The 26,206-nt window shown below is 39.7% G+C and overlaps 1 protein-coding gene across 3 annotated transcripts in view; it reads left to right on the forward strand.

The window, feature by feature from the left end:
- Macrod2 (mono-ADP ribosylhydrolase 2) overlaps positions 1-26,206 on the forward strand; it is a 1,982,629-nt gene that overhangs the window by 1,944,749 nt on the left and 11,674 nt on the right. For all 3 annotated transcript variants that reach the window (XM_006983683.4, XM_042276356.2, XM_042276357.2), the window contains one exon: positions 15,384-15,461. In XM_006983683.4, the coding sequence (XP_006983745.1) occupies positions 15,384-15,461 (78 nt within the window). The remainder of the gene's footprint in view (positions 1-15,383; positions 15,462-26,206) is intronic.

Below are 26,206 nucleotides of genomic sequence, written 5' to 3' on the forward strand. Positions count from 1 at the left end.
TATAGCATAGAGGTCAAGTGTAGTAGAAATAAGAACATCCATAACTTAAAAAGCACAGGACGGAACTCCACTTTGAATAGCTGTGTGCGTAAGCAATCATGTAGGATTTCAATTTGAAGTGCGAAAGTGCTTTCTTTCGGGAGCCTTGAGGATATAGGAAGGTTCTGAGAATTCAGCCTTAGTTATTTCCAACCCTAAGTTCCTTCCTTATGAAAGATTTCACATAAAGCACCATTGGAAAAAAAAATCAAAGCTGCCCCTGCTGTGGCTCCTTACTTGGATAAAGCCCTATTAGAGGAAAAGAATAAAGAGACTCTACTGGCTAAAAAAAGAGAGAGAGAGAGAGAAAGAAAGAAAGCACAAAACCCCACCTAGCTCTGTGTTCCTCAGTTCCCTGCAGTGTACAGATTTAGCTGGTAGCAATAGAGAAACAAAAGTCACCAAGGGTGTGCGATGTCTCGTGGAGTTTTACAGCTATCCAATTTGTATTGTTCCTGCTACACAGACCCAGATGTATCCAAGCTCTGGAAGACCCTGGCTGAGAAAGGCCTCCTTAAAGTCCGCCTTCCTGCCAAGCCCCGGGTGGGGGCGGGAGTGGGCTTGCATAATGAGGCTGAATAAGAAACTGGCAACTTAATTAGGGTCCGATTAAGGGAATGAAAAGGGCAGCCATGTGTAGAATGTGATCAGAATCCAGCACTGCTGAGCTAAACGTGACACCTGAGAAGGCTGGGGTGGTGTGACCACTATTAGAGGTGCTGAAACTATCTCTGAAATTATAGGGAAAGCCACACAACATAGAAAAGGGGACAAGGAGGGACCCAAAGTACCAGGCCTAAGGTGGTTGGTTAAACATGTTAAAAACCAATTCCTCCAAGTATTTTATACATAGAAGATAGCTCTATATATTTACATGTTTGAGATAGACATAGGACAGCTAAAAAACAAACCAAAACAAACAAACAAAAAAAAAAACATAGCAATGTAGCTACAACTTTGAGATTAGCTACCTATGCTCTGAAATATTTCCTTATTTTAACTCAGACAAGATGACCAACTCTTTTTTTTTGCATCTGAGTTTTATATTATACCCTTTGCCACTGGCCATGAGGATGGTTAACAATGTCCTTGCTTTGGCCACTTGTAAATTTCATGAGGACAGCAGTGGTTTTGCTTCTTTTGGATCCCAGTAAGTGACAGACACCACAGAATTCTGTGGCCCCATTTAGAGTTCATGAGCAGGCCCAGTTGAGCTCCAAAGAGATTTAGGATGCTAACAAAGAGGGGTGGAAAGATAGCTCCTCAGTTAAGAGCATTTGCTATTCTTCCAAAGGACAGAGGCTTAGTTCCTAGTACCTGCAACTGTCTCCAGTTCGAGAGGATCCAATGCCCTCTTCTGGCCTTTGTTAGCACCAGGTTCACATGGGGGCACAGACGCATACATACAAGTAAAACAAGCAAAAATGAATCTTTTGATGTGTCATATAATGCAAAAATTTGTACATAGTACTAATACAACAGATAGCACACACACACACACACACACACACACACACACACACACACACACACACACACACACAAGGCCATAATTTATAAATTAGCCAAAAGGTCCATGTTATACTACTGAGCCCAAAAGCCTACTCTATGCGACATAGAAGCCCAGATCCTTTGTACAGTGTATCAGGGTCATTTGAGCTGCTAAACAACTTCTTAGCTTCAACCCATTAATACCATTTGAAATATTTCACCTGCCTTTTCCCTTTCTGTAACTGAGTATCCCTCAGTTCTATGTCCTGGATGGAGACACAAGAACCTGAAACTCACAGAGCCCTGATAGACACCAGGTTTCCAGTCTGGATAAAAGAAAATATTTCCTGCAGATGGCTCCTGGAGGACCACAGGCCACAGATACAGAGGGATCATAGTTGCTAATGAGCACATGCCTTGCTCATCACCCTGCAGACACAATGAGGCCTCAGTACCACAGCTCCAGAGAGCAAGAGAGACAGAGACAGAGAGAGACAGAGACAGAAAGAGACACAGACACACACACAGAGAGAGAGACAGAGAGAGAAATAGGCAAGCATGCATACAAAGACAGATGAAGAATCTATTGTGGCAGAAAGATACTCATGAAAGGTCTTAACGTTATCTAAAATTAAGGGGAAACTAAATTGATCTAATGGGCAAGTTATGTCCCAAAACATCTCTACAACAAACTCACCCCAAGTCACCGCTGTGATAAGTTTGTGAATTGTGCAGTTAGGCAGTCACACAGTGTGACACTTAAAACAATAAACTTTTAGAAGGAAGTGCAGTTGAATTTATTATATCGACATAAAAAGATAAGAATATCTGCAACATATTGCACACAGGGTTTTCTTAATTCATGAAGAATGCATAAAAGCCAATAAAGAAAAAAAAACAGGAAAGCTGATAAAATATAAAAATGTTTAGCAGAAAGGAAGAAGAAAGGGTAACAACAGTCATCATACAAATCAGAACAGGGGGTGGTAGGGGTGTTCTCCATGGAAAGTATAAAGACACTCAATGCTGGAACAAGTGGGAAAACCATTTTCGTAATTGCTAATTAGGGTCCAGATTGGCCTCCCTCTTCTGGAAAGCATGAAACCATGAACACTAAATGCACACATATTCTTGATGCATAAATCCACTAAGAGATTGTGATAGGGAAACATCCAGAGTTTTGCCCAAAGTGTTGTATCTACATGTAGACAGTGGGACATTAAAACATAGTATGAGAGAATATTAGAATGTTTTAAAGGTGCATTGAAATGAATGTGTCTGATAAGATACTAAATGTGTATTTAATTTGCAATACTAAACAATAGAGTATGAATATACTCTAAATATATGTATAATATAAAAATACTGTATGTGGAAAATATACAGCATCATCGGTGTTTTATGTAAGACACTAGCACTGAGAGGACATGCATGAGGAAGAGTTAAGGGAGAGTGGGTTATGTGTTTTATGTCTTCTGGGAAAGATAACGTGGAGAGAGGGTCATTTTCATTAGCAGTTTGAGCAGTTTGAAAGTTGTAAGTGTTCTTTTTGTATATTTTTAATCATCAGTAGGCTTATTTAAAGAATAGGTGCTGTGAACTTTTTTTTTTTAAGATTTATTTATTTATTATGTATATAGCAGAGGGTGCCAGATCTCATTACAGGTGGTTGTGAGCCACCATGTGGGTGCTGGGAATTGAACTCAAGACCTCTGGAAGTGCAGTCGGTGTTCTTAACCTCTGAGCCATCTCTCCAACCCCCAACTGTGAACTTTTTTATTCCCGTTTACAAATACACATTTCTAAAACAACAGTACATATCTCATTAAATTGTAATCCATTTCAGCTAATTAAATCTTCATAAAACATGAAGATCTCCATAATAAGAAACCTTAAATTCTGGAAAGGGATGGGAGCTGTGGCAGGAAAGGGGAGGAGAGGGGAGAGGCAAGGAGGGACAGAGGCATGACAAGAAGTAGCAAACTGGAACCGCCTTCGAAATGCAGGGCAGTTAAAAGCCCCTGATTTATTTTGAATGAGATTCAAGAATTTAAACATGAGCTTTTGACAAGAAAACTGATACATTGTAGGCACTTACAGCTTGTTTCCAAACAAAACGTTAAGAGACTAAAAGAAAAATAGATACATGTTAAGAAAATTTATATCTGAAATTTGATGTTTTAGTGACAGACCAATTTACCTTCAGCAAACTGAAGATCCTTTTTTTTCTAAAAGAAGAAAGACTTGTGTGACATTTTATTCTCAATACTTGAGTGCTATTCATCTAGAACCCAAGGAAGCTAATTATGGATAAGTAGCTATAAAAGAAGATTACAATACTGAAAGATAGCAGTGATTTTTTTTTTTCCGTGAGATTGAATATAGTGTAAGGATGGCTTGTAAGATAATTTCCAATAGTATTGGTGACCTGAGTATAGGCTGAGTTTAGCTCAGTTAAACTGTGTTAGTCCAGCTAGGAGAGTCTAATTCTCTCCTAACACCATGTTTACACTCACACTCTGTCCTTCCTCCTTAGGTGGGTCTTTGATCTCTTCTCATTTAGCTAGACTTGGAGTTTAGACCCAGATGGTAAACTTGGCAGTCTAGAGCAAAGGAAGTTCTAACAAGCAGTAGCCTAAAAAGAACTAAAGACTCTTAAGTTGTAACAAGTGTCTGTGCATATGGAATAAAAGCCTTCTTCCTTGCATCTGAGCTTGGGAGTAAAATGTGTGTGATAGATGCCCTAAACTCTCAGAACAGTTTTCTTCCAATTTAACAGCATTCAAAAGTCAACAAAGCTGGGATTAGGAGATTTTTTTCTGGATATTTTAATTTACTATTTTCTATATATATCATTTTTTTGTTTAGTGGATACAGAAATTAAACTATTATCATATGTTAACTTGTAAGATACAAATCAAATTTGTGATCTCACAGTTGTAATTTCTATGAGACAGACCTAAGAAACAATGTTAAGGTTGGGTCCACTGACATATATTAAGTGTGTGTGTGTGTGTGTGTGTGTGTGTGTGTGTGTGTGTGTGTGTGCGCTCACATGCACATGTGCATTCACTATAACCATAATAATGCTGCATATTAAATTATCATTAGCCACAGCTTAGAATAAAAGTCATCAGATATTTTGAGCATGAATATCAGGACCAACTATAGCTTCTCTGGTCCAGAAAGCATGTCGGGCTCTAAGTTGAGTCCTGGTCTTATCCTCATTTGTGTCAGCTGATCCACAAGGCATGTTCCTCAAAGGGAAAATAGCCGGGTGGTGGTGGTGGTGGTGGTGGCGGCGGCGGCGGCGGCGGCGGCGGCGCACGCCTTTAATCTCAGCACCTGGGAGGCAGAGGCAAATGGATCTCTGTGGGTTCGAGGCCAGCCTGGTCTCCAAAGAGTGAGTTCCAGGAAAGGCACAAAGCTACACAGAGAAACCCTGTGTCGAAAAAGAGAGAGAGAGAGAGAAAGAAAGATGGGAAAATAGACGAAGACTCAACTGTACAAATGCATTGCCAGTCCCTGTGTGACCTGATAAGTTTTGCATGACCAAAGTTAGCATCAGCAGTCAGTGAAATAGACCCCCTAAAGGGAATCAGGTAGGAAATGAACATTTTCAGTAATCAATAGTGAAACTGGAACAATAGATGTTGGTATAGTGCCTCAAGAATATTTCATTTGGATCAGCACCACTTTAATTCAGTAAAGTGTGATTCGAACAGGCCATGGTCTCTGCAGCTCACATGCAACTGTGTGTTCCTGAGAAATGATTGCCATTCTTTGTTTGGATGAGTTAACTATCAGTAAACATCTCAAAATATAATCTTGGAGGACCCTCCAACATCTCTCCAAATTTATGTACTTAAGAAACTAGTTACCTGGCATTCAGTATGCATCACGGCATCTTTTCTTCTGTGATGAGGCCTGCTCCATTTGTCATTTTTTTATGTAATGTCACTGACCTACAAAAGGTTGCTATAATCAAAGCTTTGAGGAGAACAGTGGCAGTTGGTAATTGAAAATGAAAATGGCACTGAATGTCCTAGACTCTATTTCAGCATCTTTTATCTCCTGCTATGAGCCCTGAAATATTCCTCTTGTTTATGTTCCAAGCAGTACCAATCAAAATGGGGGAAGGTCAGACAAACTGGAATAAATAGAAAATAGAGAGAGGCGTTTTGTTTTTATCAGATCTATTGTCTATTTGGAATGGACTCATTTCTCTGGGACACTCAGTTGCATTGCATTGTGTAGCAGGATAGAAGCCATTCAGATAACACCAGTGTCACATTCATGTTAAAATAACAAATGTCTGTTCTTCTCCCCCTTTCTGAGTACACATCCATACTCACACACTTGAGCAGGTACACATATGCACAGGCAAGGTCATCAAAGCATGCCAGTGTACATTTGCAGATAGATTTAAATCCCATACAGTGTATGCAGACACACGCCATGCACAGTGATATTAATAAATGAATACATCTACCAAACACACTGTTCAAGCTCTGAGAACAAATCAAACAGACAATGTCTCTCTGAGTTCCAGAAATGTAGGCCTGTGTAGGCCTAAAACTTGGATGGCTGCTGTGTTTTCTGTCGGCTGTGGATCTCAAACCACCTATTGCATGCCATGTTAATCTGTGCTAGCATAATGTCACAGCCTAAGATATCTTACAAGTCACACTGTAAAATGAGGTTAAAAGCACAGGTATCTGACAAGCACCTCAAAAGCTTACTGTATTCTGGTTGACTCTTTGAACTTTGCTTTGTTCAACTTGGCCTTCCCTGGTCTAGCTAGCTCTTAACAGCACTGTGTATCCTACTTCATTTTTTTTTTCTGAGCATTGCTTAATAGACTGGTATCCAACCTGTTCACTGCAAAGTTCTCTAGGGTTATTACCATTGGTCGCCTCAGGAATGTTCTCTCTTAGTCCTTCCACTCTGCCAGTAGATCTAGATCCCATCAAAAGTTAGATCCCTGAGAAGAATGCCAAGGAAGTCATGGGCTAGTAGAATTAGTCAGCTAATTTTCCTTCCATGGTAATAACTTCTTATCAAATACAACATTAATGTTACACTTTGTTCAGTTCTGATTGCCTTCTGGGGAGTGAGATAAGGGTCAAAACATTTTATGGTGGTTTTACTAGCAAAAACAAAAACAAACAAACAAAAAACCGTGGTTTTACCAAACTATGAAATGTGGTAAGAAGCTAGTTTAAAAGTTCAGTGGCTATTCAGCATGCCTCTTTGTCACAGGACTGTGCCTTGTTCACTCTGTTCACTTTCCTGTCCTGATGGTAGTTTGTGGTGATATATTGTGTACCATAATAAAATGTGCCCAAAAGAGACAAGGCACTAGAGAAACTTTTCACCACTACCAAATCCCCCGGCCAAAATGGAGGCGAGATCCTGTCTCCTCATGCCTTATATATCTTTCTCCATCCAACCATATTACTTCCCTCCTACTGCTGAGATTAAAGGCATATGACTCCCAAGTACTGGAATTAAAGGTGTGTGCCACCACTGCCTAGCTCTGTTACTCTCCTAGACTGAATCAATCTCATGTAGTCCAAGGTGGCTTTGAACACACAGAAATCCAGAAGGATCTCTGCCTCTGAGTGCTAGGTTTAAAGGTGTGTGCCACCACTGCCTGACCTCTATGTCTAATCTGGTGGCTTGCTCTGTTCTCTGATCTTCAGGCAAATTTTATTAGGGTACACAATATATCACCACAGTAGTTAGTGTATTTCTTTGGGTATTGAGTCCAGGAATCCTGGGCACTCTCTTAACGACATGCTTTGATAACTCTGTATTGCTAGCTTAGGCTTTTTTCAGATTGCCGTCCCTTCCTTGTTAATATATATAATGTTTGTCCTGGGTAAGCTGTTTACCTAACAGTCAGGAGCTCCTGCCTGCCCATGGTACCTTTTCTGACTGGTTCTGTAACCTATCTGAAATTCAGTTTGAAAACGTTGGAAACTATCTCTTCAGTAGATATTGACTGTTGACTAATTCTGTTTCGTTTTTCTGAAAGTACAAATGCAAACTGGAAAGACTTTGTTGGGTATGGTAACTTCGGTTGAAGACATTTTTCCCTCATTACTAAGAAGACACCACACTGTCTCTCCACTTCCTGGTTTGCTGCCAGCTTGTGCACAAATCTCAACTCCTGCCACTTTAAGGCCAATGGGCCTTTCCTTACTAGGTGATTCTTGTATTTTTTTCCTTTAACCTTGGTTTTCAGCAATTTCACAATGACTGATCTGAGTTTTGTTTTGCATTCATTTTGCTTATTGTTATCACACCCTTGATAGAATATCAGAACATTGTTATCATTCATTAATTCCATCAAACTAGCATTTGTTATTTGTTAAAAAAAAATGTTTGTTCTGCCCATTATAAGGAGGATTGAAAAACTCCCAAGTTCCCTCTCAACATTGGGACTGGACTTGCTCTTATGTCTCACTACTCAGTGTGTGGACAACACTGTCTGATGGGACTCCTGCTTGCTCACCTATGTTCCATCTGCCCTTCGTTTTTTTCTTCTTGAACCAGCATTTAGTTTACCAACTGCTCTTCCGCTGAGTGGACCTGCCATCAAATTACCTATTGAATCCATATCTTTTTTTTTTTTTCAGTTCTAGAATTGTCACATGGTTTTATAGTGCTCAGTTCTCTGAGAAACTTTTTGTTATGCAAATTATTCAATTCAGCATTCAAGTTCTTAATATGCCTTGGTCATTCACATTGTATCTATATTCTCTTAGCTCAGTGATCTGTTGCAGTGGTTTTGGGCTGCCAGGGAATATTTTGTTGCGGGGTGGACACTGTGCTTAAAAACTTTATGATGATAATTTGAGATTCTGAATGGTTTTATCTCCTCCCAGGGATTTATTTTTGCTTCCAATAGGTAGGAGAACACAATAGAGCCCTGGTTCTCCACCTGTGGCTCGAGACCCCTTTGGGGTTGCATTTCAGATATTTACATTACAGTTCATAACAGTAGCAAAATTAGTTAGGAAGTAGCAATGAAATGATTTTCTGGCTGGGGTTCACCACAACATGAACTGTATGTATTAAAGGGCCAAAGCAATAAGAAGGTTGAGAACCACTGTAATAGAGAAATGTAACTCAAGATCCAAGAAGGGTGGTGTGTGTGTGTTGGGGGGGAGGCTTGTTGGTTTGTTTTAATTTATTAAAAGTGGTTTCGTGTGTGTGTGTGTGTGTGTGTGTGTGTGTGTGTGTGTGTTGCTGAGAATTAAACCTGCCCCCTCACATTCAAGACAAATGTTCCACTGCTTAGCTATATCCCCAGCCCTGGACTTCGTTTTTTACTTAAAAATTGATCTGTCTTTGCCTTACACAAAACTTGTGATACTTAGGGTATTTCTTCCTTGGTGGGCCCTTACCACTTACATTCTGCCTTCCACCAACCCTCAAAGACACCTGGAGTGGCTGTTCAATCTCTGGTTCTGGAATGCCAGCCCACTACTTTATTCCTCATGGGGTCTGTGCTGCATCGTTAGCTCATTGGTTCCTTGAAATAATTCTTGTCAGCAATCTGTCCAGTACTTCTAGAGACTTGGGTTAGGCTGCATCGACAGAGCCAATCTCAGGCAGAAACCCTGTCTCATTATCATCTTAATTTGCAATTCTTTCATAATTATAAAACTGAATCATCTTTCACTTGAATGTAGGACATTATTTCTTACTTTGTAAACTCTCAAATGTCTTGCAATTTTTTCTATTGGAATATTGTCCTACATTTCTATTTTTAGAAGTTCTTTATATCTTCTAATATTATTAATTGCCTGTGATAAAAAATGTAAGTATTTCTTTTTTCTTTCAAAATACTTGTAAGTTCCACCCCAAAGCTTGTTGTGTTTATGAAGTCAAATGTTTTTCTGTATTTCTGCTATGCTTTTAGTCCTAAGTGGCAAACTGCTCATGCCCCTATTCTTTGTATGCAAGTGTAAGTAGTGTGTTAATGAGCATTTACAAAGTGCTAAACTTTCTGGAAGTTTCAGTTAAAGTGTGATACTGTGGTGACAGGTCCTGCTGGAAGTTCAAGGTCTATTTTCTATGTCCTGATTTCATCCTCAGACATTACTAGAAAAATTCAAGCAATGTCATAGATGGTTATTCTTGAAGAGTTTTCATCTTGTGTTACCCTTTTCCTGTGTATCATCAGTTTTACTGAAGAAAGACATCTCCCTAATTCCTCCTGTCTATTTCACACCCTTCTTCCTACACCCAATGCAGAAGCCTGTTTGGCATTTTTAATTAAATGAGTCTTAACTCATACTTCAAATCTTAAAATGGCTTTCTTCCTCTTTCCCTACTCCACTTGTATTTATGTCTTCAAGTTCTGACCTCCGTACCATCCCTGTACCCAGGCTACATGCTAAATCATGTCTAAGTCATATTTCTTTTTTATTAGTATTTTTTCCAGCTTGATCATAGTTTCCTTTCCCTCCCTCTCCTCTTCTCAGTCCCTTCACCCCATCTACTCCTCCTCTTTTCTCTTCAGAAAGAGGCAGACCTCCCACGGGCATCAGACAGCCATGGCAGTGAGATTAGGCACCTCCTCGTCTATTAAGGCTGGGCAAGGCAACCCAGTAGGTGGAAATGGTCCCAAAACAGGTAACAGAGTCAGAGACAGCCCCTGCTCCCACTGTTAGGAGTCCCACAAGAAGACCAAGCTGCACAACTGCCACATATATGGAAAGAACCTAGGTCAGTCCCATGCAAGTTCTCTGGTTGGCAATTCAGTCTCTGTGAGCCCCTATGAGCTCAGGGTAGTTGATTCTGAGAGTTTTCTGGGCCTCTTAGATGCTCTGGCTCCCACACTCCTTCTTACCTCACTTCTGTAGGATTATTCAAGGTCTGCCTAATGTTTGGCTGTGGGTCTCTGCATCTATTCCCATCAGTTGCTGGGTGAAGCCTCCCTGATGACAATTGGGACTCTATAAGTGTAGCAGAATATCATTAGGAATCATTTCATTGACATTTATTGGTTTATTTATTACCATTCATGTTTGGTTCTATCCTAGGTCTCTGGGCTGTCCAGCCTCTGGGTCCTAGCCCTCCAGGCAATGTCAGGGGTAGGCTCCCTCTCTCATGGTATGGGTCTCAAGCTGGACCAGTCACTGGCTGGCCACTCCCATAATTTCTAAGTTGCTGGAGGGCTTCTCTCCAGGTTCCACCAAGCCCCGCAGTTCCACAATCCACATATAAAATAATCACTCAGATGCTTATATTACTTATAAACTGTATGGCCATGGCAGGCTTCTTGCTAACTGTTTTTTTATCTTAAAATAACCCCTTTTTATAAATCTATACCTTGCCACGTGGCTGGTGGCTTACCAGCATCTTTACATGCTGCTTATCCTGGTGGTGGCTGCAGTGTCCCTCCCTCCTTCTTCCTGTTTCCCCAATTCTCCTCTCTCCTTGTCCCGCCTATACTTCCTGTCTGGTCACTGGCCATCAGGGTTTTATTTATATAGAGCGATATCCACAGCATTTCTGTGCTACCTTTACCCCAGCATATCTTGTAGTCAGGGCAAATTATAGGTCAAAGGTTGTGTGGCTAAGTTTGGGGTCCCAATCCCTCTACTGGAAGCCTTGCCTGGTTACAGGAGATGGCCAGTTCAGCCTCCATATCTTAGCTAGGCTCATCCTCATAGATTCCTGAAAGTTTCCATTGTACTAGGTTCTATCTCATCCCAAGGATGCCCCTGATTCCAGTTGTCTTCCTCAGTACTCTCTCCTTCCATCTTCCCCCAACTTGACCACTCCTGTTCCCATGTCCACCCTCCACCAAGACTCCCCCACCCCCATTGACTTGTGATGTCTATTCTATTTCCCATTCTCAGTGAGATTCATATGTCCCCCCTTGAGGCCTCCTTGTTACCTAGCCTCTCTGGTCTGTGGATTGTAGCTTGATTATCATTACTTAACAGCTAATATTCACACATAAGTGAGTACATACCATGATTGCCTTTCTGGGTCTAAGTTAACTCACTCAGGGTGATCTTTTCTAGTTCCATCCATTTGCTGGCAAATTTCATGGCATTGTTTTTAACAGCTGAATATTACTCCATTGTGTAAATGTACCACATTTTCTTTATCCATTCTTTGGTTGAGGACATCTAGATTGTTTCCACTTTCTGGTTATTATGAATAAAACTGCTATGAACATAGTTGAGCAAGTGTCCTTGTGGTATAATTGAACATCCTTTGAGTATATGCCCAGGAGTAGTATAGCTAGGTCTTGAGGTAAATCAATTCCCAATTTTCTGAGAAACTGCCACATTGATTTCCAAAGTGGCTGTACAAGTTTGTACTCCACTAACAGTGGAGGAGTGTTTCTCTTGCTCCATATCCTCTCCAGCATGAGCTGTCACTGTGTTTTTGATCTTAGCTATTCTGACAGGTATAAGGTGGAATCTCAGAGTTGTTTTGGTTTGCATTCCTCTGATGGCTACAGATGTTTAACATTTCTTTAAGTGCTTCTTGGCCATTTAAGATTCCTCTGTTGAGAATTCTCTGTTTAGATCTGAACCCCATTTTTATTGTATCATTTGGTTTGTTGATGTCTAGTTTCTTTAGTTCTTTATATATTTTGGAAATCAGCCCTCTGTCAGACATGGAGTTGGTGAGGATCTTTTCCCATTCTGTAGGCTACTGTTTTGTCCTTTGACAGTGTCCTTTGCCTTACAGAAGATTTTCAGTTTCATGAGGTCCCATTTATTGTTGATCTTAGTCCCTGTGTGAGTGGTGGTCTGTTCAGGAAGATGTCTCCTGTGCCAATGTGATCAAGGCTATTCCCCATTTTCTCTTCTATCAGGTGCAGAAAGACATAGAATCAATAGGTCATACTTCAAAAACATGTACACAAATTTGGAAATCCAAAAGATTTGGATTTTGGAAATTTTGGAAATCCAAAATGGAAAACTTTCTTGACAGAAACCACATAATCAAAGTTAAATCAAGATCAGATAAACAATTTAAATAGACCTATAACCCTAAGAAAATAGAAGCAGTCATTAAAAATCTCCCAACCAAAAAAAGCCCATGGCCATATTTTTTAAGAACAGGGTTCTATCAGACTTTCAAAGAAGAGTTAATACCAATACTCCTCAAATTATTCCACAAATTATAAACAGAAAGAACATTGCCAAATTCATTCTATGAGGCTATAGTTGCCTTGATGCCCAAACCACACAAACACTCAACAAAGAAAGAATTACAGACCAATTTCCCTCATGAACGTTGATGTAAAAATACTTAATAAAATACTCACAAGCAGAATCCAAAAACACATCAAAAAGATCATCCACCATTCTCATCTAGGCTTCATCCCAGAGATACAGGGATGGATGATGAAAAACTGTCGATGTAATCCACCATATAAACAAACTGAAAGAAAAAAAATGACGTGATCATCTCATTAGATGATGAAAATGCCTGTGACAAAATCCAACACCCCTTCATGATAAAAGTCTTGGAGAGATCAGAGATGCAAGGGACAAACCTAAACATTATAAAGATAATATACACCAAGCTAATAACCAAAATCAAATTAAATGGAAAGAAACTTAAAGCAATTCTACTAAATCAAGGACAAGACAAAGCTGTCCACTCTCTCCATATCTTCCATATCTATTCAATATAGTACTTAGAGTTCTAGCTAGAGCAATAAGACAACTAAAGGAGATCAAGGGAATAAAATTTGGAAAGGAAGAAGTCAAAATATTCCTATTTGCAGATGATATGATAGTATACATAAGGCAACCTCCAAACTCTATCAAGGAACTCCTACAGCTGATAAACACTTTCAGCTAAGTAGCTGTTTACAAAATAAACTAAAAAAAAAAATCAATCAGTATCCCGCCTATATATAAAAGAAATCAGGTGAACAATACCTTTCACAATATCCACAAATAATGTAAAATATATTGATATAACTCTAACCAAGCAAGTGAAAGACCTGTATGGCAAGATCTTCAAGTCTTTGAAGAAAGAAGAGGGAGAAGATATCAGAAGATGGAAAGATCTCCCATGCTCATGGATCAATAGGATTAACACAGTAAAAATGACCATCTTACCAAAAGCAATCTACAGATTCAATGCAATCCCCATCAAAATTCCAACACAATTATTTACAGAACTTGAAAGAACAATACTCAACTTCATATGGAAAAACAAAAAACACAGGATAGCAAAAACAACCCAGTACAACAAAAGAACTTCTGGAGGTATCCCTGATTTCAAGCTGTGCTATAGAGATACAGTAATTAAAACCTCATAGTATCAGCATAAAAACAGACAGGTTGATCAATGGAACAGAATTGAAGACCCAGATGTAAATCCACATATCTATGAACACCTGATTTTTGATAAAGCAGCCAGAAATATACAATGGAAAAACAGAAAGCATCTTCAGCAAATGGTGCTGGTCTCACTGGATGTTATCATGTAGAAGCATGCAAATAGATCTGTATCTATCAGTCTGCATATAACCCAAGTCCAAGTGGATCAGAAACCTCAACATAAAACCATATACACTAAGTCTCATTTCTTGACTGTCAGTTTCAGTAAATGATTGCCAGGAGTACAGACTCTATCTTCGAAAGTCTTTCCCTCTGAAAGATTATAAACTGGAGAAGCTCCCTCTTGCTTTATCCCCATTTGGCACACTGCATTTAACATCTCCTCCTGTCAGGATATCCTCCTGTCAAATGATTTCACTTTCTCTTTAAAAAATACAGAAATAAAATCTTCAAGTATCTGTATTGTAAATGCCTTTATTCTTCATATTGAGAAAACATGTTAGGTATTTAGGATTTGAGAGGTTATTGTCTTTCTGGATATCTAGAAATGCAAACAATCCTCTCCCGGTATCAGTTAATGATGTGTAAGTTGGGTATAATGGCCCACACCTTTAATCTAAGTAGTAGGGAGGCAGAGGCAGGAGAACATCTGCATTGGAGGCTAGCCTTGTCTACGGAGTGAGTTCCGGGACAGCCAAGAAACCTTGGGTTTTATTTTTATTTTATTTTTTTATGCTAGTATTTTATTAATCCAAAAGCACTTTACAAGAAAGTATAAGTATGGCTTCCAATAGGAATGTTATACTTGGTTTATTTTATTTTTTGGTGTGTGTTTGTGTGTGTGTGTGTGTGTGTGTTGTTTTATAACTTAAACCACAGCAAATGGATGATCTTCTTTCTGAGGGTCATATAGAAAATGGATTACAACACAAACTAGCAGCAGGCTAGACACTCAGCAGTCCAGCACTGTGTGTCTTAGAAGGTCTCCTGGGGAAGCAGCAGTGTTGTTCTTCTGTAGTTTAACAAGAAAACCCTTCCTGTGAAGAGAAGGGACCTTTCAGCTCTCAGGCATGCCTAAGGCAAGATCAGGTTTTTTTCCTTCATGACTTCATTTTAAAGTCTCTCTCTCTCTCTCTCTCTCTCTCTCTCTCTCTCTCTCTCTCTCTCTCTCTCTCTCTCTCTCTCTCTCTCTCTCTCTCTCCACCTCCTTCCCTAAATTTAAATGCACACTGTGTTGATTAAAGCATATTTGTCGTTCTTTTTATCCTACTAGATTTCTAATTTGAGAAACTATGTATGTGATTATCTCACAAATTAAAGAGAACTTAGGAGACGATGCTGAAGTATTCAAGCATCTTGACCCTCAACTTCCTCCTGTAACCCACTCTACAAAAGAAGTTCAATTCCCAGAGTATGTTTTAATTTAAGAGGGCAATGGAGGGCGAGAGCAGATTGGCAGCAGGGCTGTGCTGATTCCATAGTAACCAGGGCTCTCTGATTTCCTTTCTTCAGCTCAAAGCGAGGATGCACCTTCTGGGTTTGCGAAAAGCCAAGGTTCCAATGACACAGAAAACACTACAGGTCCTGATGGTGAGTCTGAGCTGCCTGTGCTCCACTACGAATCTGTGGTATTTTGTGCACATGTCATCTAGGATTATGGGAACTATTTGATCTAGGAATAAATGTATTTGTTTAGAACAAAGTAAATTTCAAAAGTCAAATTCAACCTAGGAAATAATAAAAATGGAAGCCTTTAAAACACACACACACACTCTTATGTATATGTGTGCGTGTATGCACATATGAACAAATTGTGTTTTAAGACAACACATGTGGTTCATGGCTTAAACATTCTTCACTATATTGAGGTCATAGTGAGTCATTCAAGGTCAAACTGAAATTAACCTGGCCTGCTATTATCCCTGCTACCCCAGCATTCCAGAGCGCTCCAGTGAGCTTGGGCTAAGATTCCTCTCATACCCTCAACTACTTCACCTCTGATGCTTTGACCAAACACACAATGACTCTTTCAGAGCACCTTAAAAATGAACTCACTTAACTTTAGATGCTTTTTAATCAGATTCAATAAAGATCCTGGAACCATGAACTTATTAACATCCCCTCTCCTACACACCCATGCTAAGAATACTCTTAAATAACATTATTTGCATTAGAAAAATACCTGTTTCCACAGACATGATTCTACTGAGTCATTGAGGTTTGTGTTGTAAATATTATAATAGAGATTCTTTTCGAGTTTGATTGGAGAGGTGCACTGAATTTTGATGAAATATCCTTTAGTAACACCAAACACTTGATGCAAGAGAAGCCAGGACAGGAGAGCCAGCAGCCACCCACAGCACAAGGGACATTCCTTACTTCTGTAGACTATGGAAGGCAGGGTCAGTGAGCTTGACAGCTTGCTGAGTATATACTAGATAAGATAGAAGCCAGTGAATCTGGTCGCCTTGGGCCTGGGAATGAAGACAAGCTGCAGAGGAGAATACTTGTCCCTCAGCAACAGCCAATCTCACAGCTATGAAAACTAGAATCCATAGGTTATCAACTATGTAAAGTGATACATGTTTACTAATTTTTGGTGATACATAAAATTATAAAGTTACACTAGTTGATGGTCTACTATGCTATGGTCTATAGATGATTACATCATATAATGTCTAAGTCAGGTTAAGAATATTCATCCAATAGTACTTATTTCTTCATGGTAGAATCTCAAATCCCTTTCAGCTCTTTGAAATGTAATTCTATCATTCTCATCTACAAACATCCTCCCATGCAATCCTACACCACAACTTGTCACCCTGACCCCACTGTAACTCAAAAGCCATCACAGAGCTCCTCGCAGTGTGCCTGGTCTCTGGTCACCACTGTCTTCCATTCAGTTTCTGAGACATGACTAATCTCTTGCCTTTCTGTATCCAGCCTATTTCTTTTAAGACAATCTCTAGTTTCACAAATGTCACAAATGACAGGATTCATTCCTGTAATGACAACTAGTATAACTAGTATTCCACTACATATATATGCCACATTTTCTTTATCCACTTATAAATTCCTAAACTTTTATTTCTATTTTGTGGATATTGTGTTGCAAAGAAGTTTTGCAACATACTGATTTTGTTTCCTTCAGGTATATTCTCAGTAGTTGGATTGCCTGATCATATGGTAGTTCTCTCTTTTTTTAATGAAAATTCCATACTATTTTCTATAGTGACTATACTATTTTAAATTCACACTAACAATTTGCAAGGCTTCTCCAAATCCTTGTCAACTTTTATGATTTCATTGTTTTTGATAACCATAATTTTTACTGCAAGGAAGTGATATCTTTGTGCAATTTTTAATTTGTACTTCAATATTCCTGTTGGCCATTTTTGAGAAATGTCTGCTTAGATTTGTTGCTTATTTATAAAGTAGGTCACATTTTCCCTTGCTAATACATTTCTTTAATCTCTTTTATTCTGGCTTTCAACCCTTTTTCAGTGGTGTACCTTACTGAGATTCTCTCCCATTTGATATAAAGTCTCCTCACTCCATCAACTATCTCTTTTGCTGTGAAAGAGCATTTGAATTTGATGCAATTTGCTTTTGTTTCCTGGGCTTTTTGTGGCCTGTGCCAAAAATCCTTGCCCTTGTCAATGTCATGAGGTGTTTCCCCTGTTTTCCTCCCATAGTTTCATATCTTCTATGAGTCTTTAATCTACTTTTAGTTGATTTTTGTAACTGATGAAAAAGAGGAGTCTAGCATTACTCTTCTGCACATAGATATACAATCCATGTGCATCTCTTAGTGAAAAGAACTATCCTTTGTCTAGCACATGTTTATAATGCTTTCTAGGCTACCTAGTAATTCACTTGACTGTTTTAAGCCCAAAACTTGGTGCTTAAGTCATTCCAGTTTTGAAGTATGCTTACCACCTATTCCTTTGTTCTTTTTGCTCAGGATCGTTTTAGCTATTGGAGATTTTTATAGCTATATATAAAATTATTTTTCCCAACTGTGTGAGTAATATCATTATAATTTTTATGTGGATTAAGCTGGAGTAATATAGACATTTTCTACTTTTTTGTATTCTCTTTAGTTTCTTTGATCAATATTTTGTAGTTAAGTTTCTCCCTAGATATGGGATTGATTGACTTATTTCTATTTAAAACAAGTCACTATGGCCATATAGCAATGGTACACATACGTTATTTCAACTTCGCTGAATTTCATTAGCAATTCTACTAGAGAGCGGTCCTTGGCATTTCCTATAAGTAAAATCAAAGTATACATGGGCAACTTTTCACTTTGGGGCCCTTTAGATCTACTTTTTACCCAAGTGCCCTGGCTACAATGTACAGAACTTGAACAAATGGAAGTGGAGAGAGTATAAGACTCTTATTCCACATCCTAGGAAGCTTGTCAGTTGGGTTATTATAATTGATAGTTATATGTTATATTATGTTTACACAATTTGTCCAGCATTTTAATCATGAAACAGCTTTGACTTTTATCAGATGCCTTGTCGGCATCGATTCACATGACTGATGGGTCTGTCCTTCATGCTCATTTGGTGGCTCATCATGGTTGCTGATTTGCATATATTGAACCATCATTGCCTCCCCAGGATGAAGCCCAATTGTCCTAGCATATAATCTTTTTACTGTGCTTTGGATTTGGTTTCCTAGTTTTGTGCACAATTTTACATTTGTGTTTATTGAGGCTATTGATCTGAGCATTTTTGCTCTCCCGTCTTTCCCTTTACTCTGTGGTGAGGGAGGAGAGAGGCCTGGTTACCTGGATATTGAATGAAAGTAATATTGGCTTTATGAAATGAGTTTGGGAGAATTTCTTCCTCTCCTAGTTTTGGAATAACTTCCATGAATCAATACTAGTTCTTTGAATGCTGCCTTCATTGAGCAAAACCCAGAAATACTCATGTCAGTGACACTAAGTGGGTAGAATTGGGCTTTTTATTACTGAGTCAATCTCCTCTCTTGTTATTGGTCTTTTCTATTTCTTCATGATTCAGTTTTGAGAACATGTAAGCATCTAGGAAATGCCTTCTTCTAGATTAACATTTTTGTCATATAGTTATGTAATGGTCATGATCTTTTGTATTTATCAGTTGTATTGCCTCCCTTTAATCTGATTTTATTATCCTCTTTCCTTAATTTAGCTGAGGGTTATTTTATTTTTCTAAAGAAGCAGCTCTTTTAGTGTGTTTTGCATTGTTTCATTATATTTTTACTAATGGTGGGTTTCGTTGATATTGTAATCTAGATACTTGATATTCAGGGATAGGTTGAGATATTTCCAATTTTATCTTATATTTGGATTAATTGCTATAAATTTCCCCTTTAGTATTATGGCCATTGTGTCAGATAAGTTTCAGTATGTTATCTACATTTTTCATTTGTTTTAATATATTTTCTTTCTTTTTCTTATAAATGAGAACACTTAATTGGGGTTGGCATATGTCTCAGAGGTTTAGTCCATTATCATCATGGCAGGAAGCATGCAGGCAGACATGGTGCTAGAATGGTAGCTGAGAATTCTACATCTGGATTGGCAGGCAGCAGAAAGAGAGTGAGGCACTGGGCATGGCTTGAGCATCTAAGACCTTAAAGCCCACCTCCAGTGACATACTTCCTCCAATAAAGCCACACATCCTAATGGTGCCATTCCCTATGAGCCTAGAGGGCCATTTTCTTTCAAACCACCACAATGAAATTGTACTGAAAGGAATGGAAGCCTGAGCCAAGGAAGCAAGGCTGAGGCAGGAAAGGACTGAAGGAAAGGCTCTGGAGGGTGAGGGTAAGAGGATGACAGTCACTCAGATGTGTTGACTTTTGCAGCTCCTTCCTCCCCAAGTAGAACTGACTCCTTGAGCCCCTGGCCTGTGGACATGACTGAGCTCAGGCCAGTGGGGAAATAAAAGAACTGTAGGTGGGGATACCTTGAGGTTCTCTTTACAACCACTGCTGGGCAGCATCCCTTTGTTTCTCCTCCTTCTAACAGCAGATAAAACAACTTATCATAGTGAAAAGAGATAAGAAAGGTTGTTTTGTGACAAATGGGTCAATTCTTCAAGAGAACAAACTTCTAAATATATACAGCAGATCTTAGTGTCCCTAAGTGGATGGCTAGACTCTTAACACAGCAGCTTCAGAGAGAAGGCAGTAAGATGGGGTCTACTGTCCAAGTCAGGCTTCTTCCATAAGAAGTCAAGTCTCTGCAGGCCCAAGCTTGAACTGAGAGCTCCATGCTACTCACTGAGCCCAGCTCTGGACTTCAGGGAGCACTGTGGTGGTGAGGGAGGGCAGGCATGGTATGAATGGTAGCTGAGTGAGTACGCGGATAAGGACTGACAGAGGCCCAGACGGAAGATGATAAGCAAGAACCTGGAGAGCAGAACTGGCTGCTCTCACAGGACATCATATGGGTCTTCAATATATTTCAGTGACTAATTTTATTCCTACATCCAGTGATTGTTCAAATGTACATTTTATGTGGACTTTTAAAGGTTTCCTTGTTATTGATTTTTTTTTATTAAATCCTAAACAGTATCATTTACATCTAATGAAATGTATTGGGCTTTGTTGTATGATCTATCATGTTATCTGTCCTGAAGAATGTTCTGTGTATAGCTAAGAAAAATGTGCCTTTAGCAAATGGAACATCCTGTGGATGACTGCTGAAGCTTTGAGTCTAGGGCGCAATTTAATCCTTTTGTTTGCTTGGGATTTTCGGGCTAGATGATCTTACCTTTGCTGCAAATGGGATATTAACAACCTCAGCTGCTATGTTAAGAGGCTAGCCATCCACTTAGGGCCACTAAGATCTGCTGTATTTATTTAAAAGTTTGTTCTCTTGCAGAATTGACCCATGTGTCATAAAACAACCCTTTTTACCTCTTTTCACTATAAGTAAGTCAAGTCATTTTATCTGCTGTATGTATGGCTATTCCTGCTTCCTTTTGGATCCCCTGAGCATAGAATATTTTACTCCATCTCTTTGTTCTCAATCTATACATGCCTTGAGTGGTGAGCTAAGTTTCCTCAAAGCAATATATAATTTGGCCCTGTATTTTATCCCAATCTGTAACTGTGACTATTCATTGGAAACTTGATTTACATTCAAGGTAAGGTCTTACTTCAGCCATTGTGTAAATCATTTCCTAGTTTTCTTGTACTTCCTTTCTTCCGTTCTTCATCTTATAAACCAAAAATAATTATTTCATCACACTTGACACAACACTTATAAAAATCTTTTGAAATAATAATATAAAGAACAGAAACAAAAGGGCAAAAATACACTAATTATCAAGTATGATGACACACACCTGTAATCTCAGCTCTTTGGAAGTAGAGGCAAGAAGGGTCAGGAGTTCAAGGTCATCTTCAGCTACATAATATGTTTAGTCCACTCTGGCCTACCTAATGTGCTATTTTTGACAGTGGGAGAAGAAATTAGATAAAGCAAGAGTAGTTTTGAACTTTTGAAAATCCAATTTTCTATTTTTGTGTAATGGTTATTTCTCAGCCTATGGGTCTGGTTTTCATTAATGTTCTGAGTCTTCTTCATGCTCTATGCCATGCTTACAGTTGTAGGCATTCTGAATTCACTTGTAGATTAGCACACAAATTTCACACCTACCTATTGTTCATCTGACTTGGTAGCTCTTTCAGTTTGAAGGGTCCCTTTGCATTTTTGTAGAACAGGTCTCATACCCCTTCTTGGCTTTAGTTTGGTGATGCTCCTCTCAGGGCTCAAGTGCTAATCTGTACCTTTGCTGGCCTTAGTGTTTCTACCCATGAGTACTATAGAGATCATATTCCACTCTCTCCTGGCCAGCATGTTTTTACGAGGCAGTCTGCTGTCAGGTGTCTTGGGACACTTGTATACATTATTTCTTTCTTTTCTCTTGCAGCTTTGAGAATCTCTTCATCTTTAATCATAAGATATGTTGAGAAGATAGAATAGATTAAGTCTGATTGGTGACTGTGGTGATATTTTGTTTGTGTTCTAGCAAATAAAGGTTGCCTAGATATCAGAGTGTATAGCTAGCCACTAGTTAACTGTAGAAGCCAGGCAGTGGTGGCACACACCTTTAATCCCAGCACTTGCAAGGAGAAAGCAGGAAGATCAGGAGTTTAAGGCCAGCCTGGGCTACAGGAGATTGATCCAGTCTAAAAGTGAAACAGAGCCAGGTGGTGGAGGCTCACACCTTTAATCCCAGCACTAGGGAGGTGGAGACACAAGGCAGGAGAAGACAGGAGCTTGGCCCCATTTTTGGTCTGAGAAGTCATGGAGGTAAGAGTTGACTTTGGCTAGCTCCTTTACTTCTCTGATCTTTCAGCATTTACATCTATATTTGATTCCAGATTTTTATTATGAAGACCAATTAGAATTTGAGCTACAGGTGACCTTTAACCTTCATATATCTGAATGTTTCTATCTTTCATGAGAAAAGGGTTCTATCATTTCTTTCAGTAATTTCTACTCCTTTGGTATTGTCATGCTGTAGATGTAACCAATCGTCTTTTTAAAATAAGAAACACAGAGCCAATGTAAAAGAGAAAGCCGAGAGGTCAGAGCTCAGAGATAAAATCTTACCTCCTGCAGTGCTCCTAGCTTCCCCGAGAGAGGGAGGTACTTCCTGTGTCCCTGTTTAAATAATCTTTCTGTTCTGCCTTCTCATTGGTTGTAAACCCAACCACATGACTGCCTCATCACTGCCTGTAAGTACTGCCCTCCAGGTCTTAAAGGCGTATGTCTCCAATACTGGCTGTATCCCTGAACACACAGAAATCTACCTAGCTCTTCTAACCACCATGCTCTTGCTATGGCTCTAATAGCTCTGACCCCAGGGCAACTTTATTTATTAACATAAAATTAAAATAACATTTCAGTACAAATAAAATATCACATCATGCCATTCTTGAATTCCAATTACCCAAATATTTGTTCTTTTAACAGTGTGCCAAAGACACATTATCTGCCTTCCTTATTTTTGGTTGTGCCTCTCATGGTAGCATGAATTCTAGCTCACTAATGGTTCTTTTCAACTAATCTCCTGGTACCTTCTATTGTGGTTTTAATTTGATGGGCATATTTTTTTCAGCTCAGATTTTGCCGGTGATTTTTTAAAATTCCTTTATCTTTGTAGCATTTCTGTTTTCTTCTATCATAAGCTCTTTCCCTAAAACAAGTATTTAAGTTCCCTAAGAGTTCTCCTGTATTGTTTTTTTATTCTATACTGGTTCCTAGCCAGTAAGTTTCTGGCATCTTATTTTGAGTGTGAGGTAAGGTCACAGTTTCCTCGAAATATTATGATATTGTTGGCATGTGAGGCCATTTCAGTATCAAATAGTGAGCTGCTGCAGAGTTTTGTCAGCACCCATCTTCCAGAAATCTGAAACAGGCTGCACATGTTTCAGCACTGGGTGGCTCCTAGGTCTGTGGGGAGTATATATTGTCTCAGCCCAAATTTGTCCAAACACACTCTTGATTTTATTGTTCATAAAGAAATTGTGTCTGTCCCCATAAACTGGTCTCTGTTATCCACAGTTATCAGTCTGTGGTGAGGTGCCAGGGCAGGCTCAGACTGACTTTAGAAAAATTCACTGTTGATAGACTGACCTACAGCTCCAATGTCACATTCATAGCCAGTGGTGCTGCCAAGAGTAGCACAACATTGGGGTAGGTCCAAGGCCCACACTCATGTGATTGCACACTGGTGAAGTGGAATTGTGGCAACAGATTTCTGCAGCCAGCCCAAGCTATGCTACCTGCTTTGGAAGTCCAGTACCTCACATCTTTACCTTGCCTTGGAGATCTTCCAGAGCTCTTAGTAGCCAAGCCTAGAAATTAGCTCTTCCTCAGTGTTAGATTTTATTCTGGAACTTGGCCCTGGGCTGCTAAAACCTATCACTTAACTACCCTGTTCTACACTCAGAGATTTGGTCTTACAATATCCTAGGTTGAGTTAGTGTTGACCAAAGCAATCCTCACTGACGCTAAGCCGAGATGTGCCTAAGTCTCATGTTAGCAAGGACCTGCATGGTCACGTACACCAAGGAACAACACTTCATTTGGTATTGATGTAAGCCAAAACACGAGGCACAGTCTATTCCCGGTTCAAGGACAAGACTGGAACTCTGTTAACTGGCTTGTTAAAGCCGCATTACCTGAGATGTGAGATAAATAATAGAAACCATCCTTTGGCTAGCAAAGGCTGGCGCTAAGCTGGGTCACATACAAGGCTCATAGCTACAGAGATTTTCATAGCCACAGGAAAGGAGCATCTATGCTATAGGTTGCCAAAGCTGGACCCGATGCAGGCCCAAAGTAGAGTCTATTCCTGGAGCCCACAGGTCTCTGCCTGATGTTAGAACTGGACTACAGGCTTTGAGCTGTGGCTGACAAACAAGATCTTCACTTTCTACCAGGTCTTGGATCAAAGTGCAGCAGGAATGATACTGGGGTCCAGACAAATCCTGATGCTAGCTTGCTTTCATACCTTTCTTCCCCTCTGGGAGGGTCTTGTTCTCCACTCTGCTACTATAGATTTAAGAAGACTTTGTAGAGGTAGTTAGCTACCAAGCCTAATGTAGTTTTAGAGATTCAGGCCCTAGGGCTCTACCTGGTGCCTGGGGGTCACAGGCCTTTCTCCAGCACCAGATTTCACTGTGGCTAGCTTTGTTCTAGGTTTCAGGTTTAAGGCTTGAAATCAATTATATGTCCCTCTCATAAGCAAGGAACACCTCCCCAAGCTGGACTGTTTGGAGTGAAGGGAAGGATACCACAAGTCTTTTCCTGCTGCCTGCTTCAATGTGTCTTTTTGTTTGTTACACTAAAATGTGAGCGTGACATCTGTCACCCCATTTATTGCCAGTGTTGATTTGGCTGATCTGGATCGCTAGGCAGTGGTCCCCTTCTTCCCTCATAGCTCCATAAGCATCCTTCCTGAAGTTTCCTGCTGAGTCAAAGAGGATGACCTTCCCCAGTTGAGGAAGAACGGTTTTTCCATCAAGGGTAGACTGCACTCCCCTGCTCCAGCCTTCAACCAAACTCTCATTCTGTTACACTAACGGCAGGCACCATGGTCTCTCAGCAGATCCACTGCTCCTGTAAAGCTAGTTGATTAGCTGGTCAGCTCCACATTTCTCCACTTTTGAGGAGTTTCTCAGGGGTAAAAAAGAAAAGCAAATGACTTTGAGTTAATAATCACCTCGGGAATAATTCAGCCATAAGGGGAAGTAACGTGGTAGGTCTGAGTACAGCTTCTTAGAGCAGGCATTTCTCCATCCCGAAGGCTTGCCATCACCTGAACTGCCTCCCTTAATTCAAAGTCCTCTACACAGGAGCATTCCTTACCCAGAGGATGCTCCAGCCCAAGACCCACCCACTAAAGACCCCTGACAGCCTGACAACGGTGCTCCTAAAACTATGGACATGGTTCCTTACCACTTCTTCACAAAGTAAGCTCTGAGGATGTCCAGCCCATCCACTGATGCTTAAAGAACAAGAAACTGATGTGGAAAATCCTGTGTCTTTGCCCTAGATGCAGTGGTGACCTGTAGACTCAGCAAGAACTTCTTTAATATGATTTTACATTACTTTTCCAAAGAGTTATTTTATCGTGGAATGCTTTTTGTAGAACATGCATTAATAGGTTGTAGACCTGGTGTCTTTTGACTAGAAGAAGGAACAGAAGTGCTTCTCAGTGCTTAACCCCGCATACTCCACTCTGAGAGGGAATCTGTGGGCCAGGTTGAACAGTGCATGAATGCTTCTCTTGCTGAGAGAACTGTTGCATCTGGTCAGTTTACAGATGGAGTCTGAAATGCGATCACAAATAATTAATAAAATGGTGCAGTTTCCAGGTAAGAGAAGAGAGACCAGAATTTTAAGCCTGCAGTCCTGGGAGAGGTCCTGGAGTGCCATCCAAGGGCATTGCTCTTCCAAGCATCTTTGTAGTGTGGAACCAGCATCCACCATTATTTCATTCTTTTACTCTTTCATGTTCTGAACAAAAAACAAGGAATTTAGGTTGTTGGCTTGTGCAAATAAATGAAAATCCCAAATAAAAATAAATAAAGGTTATTATAGTGATGATATTAGTATTTCCCATGTTTGGCAGGCAAGGGGGATTTGTACAGTTAAGGATCCTGTATTTGGAGGTGGTTGGCATAAGAAGACCAACAAGTAGTCAAGTGTCTTTCCTTAATTTCTTGCAAATTGAAAACAACAGTGAGCTGATGACTACCAGCACTGGTCCTGGACATTTGTACTAGAGGTTATGTTTGCTTGCCAGGGATTTGAA

Source organism: Peromyscus maniculatus, chromosome 4, assembly GCF_049852395.1.
Source record: "Peromyscus maniculatus bairdii isolate BWxNUB_F1_BW_parent chromosome 4, HU_Pman_BW_mat_3.1, whole genome shotgun sequence".
Taxonomy (NCBI): domain Eukaryota; kingdom Metazoa; phylum Chordata; class Mammalia; order Rodentia; family Cricetidae; genus Peromyscus; species Peromyscus maniculatus.